At 36.0% G+C, this 6,473-nt stretch overlaps 1 protein-coding gene across 1 annotated transcript in view; it reads right to left on the bottom strand.

Annotated features, from left to right (window-relative positions):
- LOC107566705 (NACHT, LRR and PYD domains-containing protein 3-like) overlaps window positions 1-6,473 on the bottom strand; it is a 168,944-nt gene that overhangs the window by 98,988 nt on the left and 63,483 nt on the right. Inside the window, 1 exon segment of the mRNA XM_016252234.1 lies at window positions 3,263-3,436. Within this exon segment, the coding sequence (XP_016107720.1) occupies window positions 3,263-3,436 (174 nt within the window).

Genomic DNA, 6,473 nt, shown 5'->3' with positions numbered 1-6,473 from the left:
AATGAATGAGAGGGCAGTGTTACCAGAGTTGCCCATATACCACACCATGTTACAACACAGTAGGGCTATTGCAGACAGAAACAATACTGTACTACATCGATGTTTCCTGTCGGCTCAATTTTTGAGTGGACTTTGCTCTTCCGATGAGCATGAACGGTATATGAGTGGAGCTGAGCGCATACGCATAGAGCGGGATAATACACAGAGCGTCACAACACGTGAAAGTGAAACCTGAGCGGTGAACTAATTTTCGGCAGCCGAAATTTCGGTGCATCTCTAATTATTGGCGACATCTGAAATGGATATTATATAATAGATGCTTTTTTAAACATTTTAGCAATTTAAAAATATTAAAAAATGATTTTTTACACGGCACCCCTGCTCTCGACAGACGGCACCCCGGTTGGGAAACACTGGTCTAGAGAAATATGTTATATTCATCTGTTGCTGTCTGCTCTGTGTGTGGAGCAGCTGTCTGATTGCTGTCTCCAACACCGAGAGCAGACAAAATGACAGAAGCAGCACAGTTGGCCAAAATGATGGTGACATTCATTCTTATGTAAACAAACATGTATGTAACAATAAGCATTAGTGAGTTCGGCAAAAAAAATAAAACATTGTTGTTATGTTTACATATCGTACAAAGCCAATAAAGTATTTAATATGACAGGTCTACTGTTGTTGAGTGTAGCTGCTGGTGAAATGTACTCACTTGAGTATCTTCAGCTCACACACAGGATTCTTCAGTCCCTCACAGATCTCTTTGACTCCTGAGTTCAGCAGACGGCTGTTGTTCAGGTTCATCTCTTTCAGGATGGTTTTGGAGGAGAGAACAGTAGCTAGAACTGAACAGCTTTTCTCTGTCAGCTTACAATTATTCAGCCTGAACACAAAAAGCAGCATTATTAATCTGCTCCACATGTAACTGGAAGTCCTTTATAATGACTAAACACAAATGTTATAATATATAAATCATGTTCACTCACTTAATTTTCTCCAGTTTGCTATGAGAGTCCATCAAAAGAGCAGAGAGTTTCTCCCCATCCAGGTCTCCTAATTTATCCTCACTCAGATCCAGTTCTTTTAGTACTAATGGATTTACACCCAGCATTTCAGTGAGATACTCACACGCTTCCTGTGCAGCTGGACTTTTCAAAAACCTAAAGGAAGTAGAACTTAGATTAGATAGTCATGCTATAATTTGTCATTTGTGGCTCTCATCCTCCTTATGGGTCCAGTGTAGTATTAATGTCATAGTTATGATAACAGCCTCCAGTTCAATTGAGAAAATGTAAGAAACTTGAGTTCCAGACTCATGAAATTCAGTCGTTTACTGGTATTGCATTTAAGTTCTACATCGTGTCATTTTAATTCATAATTTAATTATCCATTTGTCTCCTCTACATAGTTGCACAGCTGTCTGTGGCTTCTTTGAAATATTTGAAGTCAATTATCACCTGATGGTCTGTAATTTACAGCTTCCACCCCGCTGTAAATCAATGAGCCCCTCCACTCCTGATTGTCCGGGATAATTTCCTCTAAGATCCAGCTCTGTCAGGTGTGAGTTTGACTTCAGAGATGAAGTCAAAGTTTTATATCCTTCTTCAGTAATACTACAATCTGAAAGTCTGTATATAAAAAAAGATTGATTTAATGATATCACCTGCTTCATTTAAATTTCTAAATAGTTCATATAAAATGTAATATTGTAAGCTGTCAAATAAAAAAAACTGGAATTCTCCATAGTTTGGAGATTACTATGGATTACTCCATAGTAATCTAGATTTTTTATCATTTGATATACCAAATAGACATTTTGTAATGTATTCTGTATCTTTGTGTGTGACGAGAGGGGCGGGGCCGAGAGCCGTGGGAACGGAGCGACCCCGCCCCTCTCGTCACATAGTGATTTGGTGAACTTAGCTGGTAATTTTCCTCTGTCCCTGTTTTGTGTGTTCCCCCTCATTACTTCCTGATTGTTTGCACCTGTGTCTTGTTAGTCTAATGCTGTGTTCACACCATGTCGTAATTCCGAGATGAGAACACGTGACAATCTACTCTAAATTATGTGTTTCTATGGTAAAACTATCAACGGCAAAGGCCTCACGTGCTCCTGAACTCACAATTACAACTTATAAACTCAGAATGTTCTGAGAGTTACGACTTGGATCAGTGACAGCTGTTCCACATTTCCACCAGCTTAATTTTGGCACTAGTTAGGCACTACCTCTGAGTCCAAGAACATGGAAAGCTATGGGTAAAATGCCACGTGTTGTCATCTCGGAATTACGGTAATTACAACATGGCGTGAACACAGCAGAATTCCCCCTGTGTATTTAAGCCTTTATGTTTTCTGTGTTCATTTGCTGGTGTCCACTGATGAAAGTACTGTTGGTGTTCTCAGTTCTGCTCAAGCTTCTCTCATGTCACCTTGTTTTTTTTCTTCTTCTTCTTTTTTTGTTAATATTACATTTTAGTGAATCAAACAAAAGCACAAAGATACAGAAAACATTACACATTAATAAATGTATATTCACACACAGACATGTACATAAATTAAAATACACACTTCAGTTTCTCTAATCTGCATTGTGCATTTTCCAACAGAGGACAGATTTTCTCAATTCCTGAGTTTTCTAGTTTATTTCCACTCAGATCCAGCTCTATCAGGTTTGAAGGATTTGAGTTAAATGCTGAAGTCAGAGCAACACAACCTTCTGCAGTAATGCTGTTATTATTCAACCTACAGAGAAAGAAAACAAAGACAGGAAACAGTATTCAGTTTATCTCAAAACCTTCTTTAATAAACAACAATGACAGTTTTAATACAAAACAAGTGAAAATATAACATCAAAATAATGTTGTATTCAATACTCACATCAGTGTGTTGAGTTTACAGTGTTTATCCTGCAGTAGAGCAGCAATCTGATCCATTTGTTTGTCTCCTAGCTTCTGTTCACTCAGATTCAGTTCTCTCAGGAGTAACGGGTTTTTACCCACAATTCCATTTACATACTGACAGGCTTCACCTGCAGCAGGACCCAAAAACCTGCAGAATGGAAGATGAAGTAGGATTAAATTCAGTTCTATACTAAACTTGGTATAACAGAAAAATCTAGAAATTACTGCTTAAAACCTATATTAAAACTTTTAATACAAATCACCATTAACAATAACAACAGATTACTGTATTAGTGAAATATGTTTTCAATAAAAAAATAATCCTTCATGTAATTTATTTTATATTATTTCATCATCTCACCTCAGTGTCTTCAGTTGACAGTTTGGATCCTGTAGTAAATCATTGAGCTGCTTCACTCCTGATTGTCCAGGATCATTTCCTCTGAGATCCAGATCTATCAGGTGTGAAGGGTTTGATCTCAGAGCTGAAGCCAGAGCTTTATAACCTTCTTCAGTGATACTGCAGTCTGAAAGACTAGAACAGGAATGTAAATGTAACATTCAGATTAATTGATTATTCTAGAAACGTTCTGAACAATCTAAATCCATTAAAGGAAACATTTTGTGAGATGGAAGCAAACCAAAAAAAAAAAAGGACCTTTAGTATGTCAGGCATCAACTCACCTGAGTTTCTCTAGCTTACAGTTCTCTTTCAGCCCATCAGAGAGCAGCTTCACTCCTGAATCATGTAGATTATTGTTGCTCAGATAAAGATCCCTCAGACTGCTGAAGTCTGAACTGAGAACTGAAGTGAGAGCTGAACAGCTTTCCTCATTTAGATCACAGTTACTGAGCCTGAAAATAATAATAAAAAATATATATTATGGATATATAACTGTACCATTATTGTAGGAAGCAGAGGTGTTGAGAGTGAAGCAGCACCAGAGAAACCAGCAGATTACCAACGAAATTTGATAATTTATGTATCTTTTCCTCAGCCTTTAACAAACATGTCGGATGGGTTGGGGATCTCCCACAAAAGAAATGCTCAATATGTTAAATTACTAGCACTGACCAGCATAGTTAATTTTATATTTTGTCCACTCCTAGCGGTTTAATATAAGATTTAATAAATATATAATATATTTTGTGATTCCTGTTGTGTTGAGTGTAGCTGCTGGTGAAATGTACTCACTTGAGTATCTTCAGTTCACACACAAGATTCTTCAGTCCCTCACAGATCTCTTTGGCTCCTGAGTCCAGCAGACGGCTGTTGTTCAGGTTCATCTCTTTCAGGATGGTTTTGGAGGAGAGAACAGTAGCTAGAACTGAACAGCTTTTTTCTGTCAGCTCACAATTATTCAGCCTAAACACAAAAAAATAAATAAAAAATATTTAACACAAATTAGATCAATAGGTCTTTATACAGTCGGCCTCATTTACGAAACGAACGGACGGCAGAAAATTGGGCGTACGGTCGTTTCAATGCAAAACTTGGAATTTTTCAATATGGACGTGAGCGGTGACTACGATCAAATCTCACGTCTGGCTTTAAGGAAGCTACATATATTATATATGCATTTATATTATATATGCAGGGCTTTAAGAAAATAATCATAAAGTTCAGGTCATAGTTAGAAGAGAGGGGTTACTGTGTGAACACTGGTGACCATAAATCTGAATAGAAAGTTCCACAAGGCTTGATTCTTGCACTGTTCCTGTTTAACTTGTATATGGTTTCACTAGGCAAAATAATAATAAAAAAAAAACTGATCATCACAGCTATGCAGATGACATCCAGATCTACTTAAGTCTATCACCCAGTGACTACAGTCCCACTGACTCCCTGAGCCAGTGTATTGATCAAAGTAACAGTTGGATGCACCAGTTCTTCCTTTAAATAACCGAGAAAAACAGTGGTTATTGTATTTGGCAAAAAGGATGAAATTCTCAAGGTTAACCCAAAACTTTGGTAAATCCAGAATTTTAGGGATCACAAAACAAAACATCAAGTCAAGAATATAGGTGTGATTTAGGATTTCAGTAGTCACGTCAAGTAATAACTTAATCAGCAAACTATCATATCAAGATATAGCAAGACATACTGTAGATGATTTTTAGATCCCACTACAACTTGATAAAATTGTTAAATGCTTTTATCACTAGCAAAATGGACTTTAATCACCTCACTTACAATCACCTGCCTTCTCAAAAAGACCATTAGACAGCTGCAGCTCATACAGAGCACAATGCTTCCAGGATTATGACCAGAACCAGAACATCACACTCAGGTTCTAACATTGGCTTCCATGTACAGTTAGAATGGCTTTTATAGTATTATTGCCTGTTAATTTATTCAGTGGCCAATTACTAAGAGACAATGAGGATATGATAAATGAATAAAATAGGGTTGAGCCAGTTAGAAATACCTAATGACAAAAACTGAGTTACAAAAATACAAGAGATGCATAAAAAAAGGATTATACAAGCCATTTTACATTTACATACAGAAATACTAAGGTTCAAAACAAGGTTTGTTTATGTTCAACAACACAAGAAAAGTCAGTAGGCACATTCAAATCCAGACTATAAACACTGTTTAACAGTGTATTATCTGAGCACTGTGCTGGATTTACTGATTTCACTGTATTATTTTATTTCTGTATTTTTCTCTTATTTCATTTAAAATATGTTTTACATTTCTTATACACCTTTTATGAGAATTGTTAATCACTTTTTTTGTATAGCACTTTGAATTTTCATACATGTTCTACATGAATAACCTTGCCTATAAAATCACGTTGACTCACTTCAATTTCTCCAGCTTGCTGTGAGAGTCCATCAAAAGAGCAGAGAGTTTCTCCCAATCCAGGTCTCCTAATTTATCTTCACTCAGATCCAGTTCTTTCAGTAATAATGGACTTGTACCCAGTAATTTAGTAAGATAGTCACATGCTTCCTCTGCAGCAGGACTTTTCAAAAACCTACAGGAAGTAGAAGACAATTTTAGATGAGATAATCTTGTTGTAATTTTATACTGTTTGCTGCTCCCATCCTGCTTATGGGTGGAGTTCAGCAAACACAGATCATCCCCACTAATATGTTTCCATAGTTAATGTATTAGTGTGAGGTTCCATTTGGTTTTTAGTTGTTCCTAGCTCAATTTAATGTTACTCAGTTTTTTAAACTTCAGTCGTTTAAAGAGAACATGATATTAGCAAGTGTAAACATAACATTGTTGTTGTTGTTAAAATTGTATTCAGAGGCCCAAACTGAGAAAATATAAAATGTTAAAAGCTTATAATATAATGTCAGTGAGATCTTTATAACAGTAAAGCAGACTACTTTAATAAAACACATATAAATATCAGTTGTCATTCTATATGTCCAAATAATGTGTCTTAGTGAAATTATATTTAAATTGTATTATCAAAGCTCTTTAGGTTTTTTTTTGTGTGTGGGATTCAGAGATAAACAAATAAACGTCCCTCAAAACCCCGATGTTTCATATTTGATACATAATTTTCATAAAAATAAAAAAAAAACCTGATGTGTAAATAATCAAGCAAACT

This window comes from Sinocyclocheilus grahami, unplaced genomic scaffold, assembly GCF_001515645.1.
Source record: "Sinocyclocheilus grahami isolate Dianchi unplaced genomic scaffold, SAMN03320097.WGS_v1.1 scaffold1094.1, whole genome shotgun sequence".
NCBI classification, from domain to species: Eukaryota; Metazoa; Chordata; class Actinopteri; order Cypriniformes; family Cyprinidae; genus Sinocyclocheilus; species Sinocyclocheilus grahami.
This window is presented reverse-complemented; position numbering and strand designations above follow the sequence as displayed.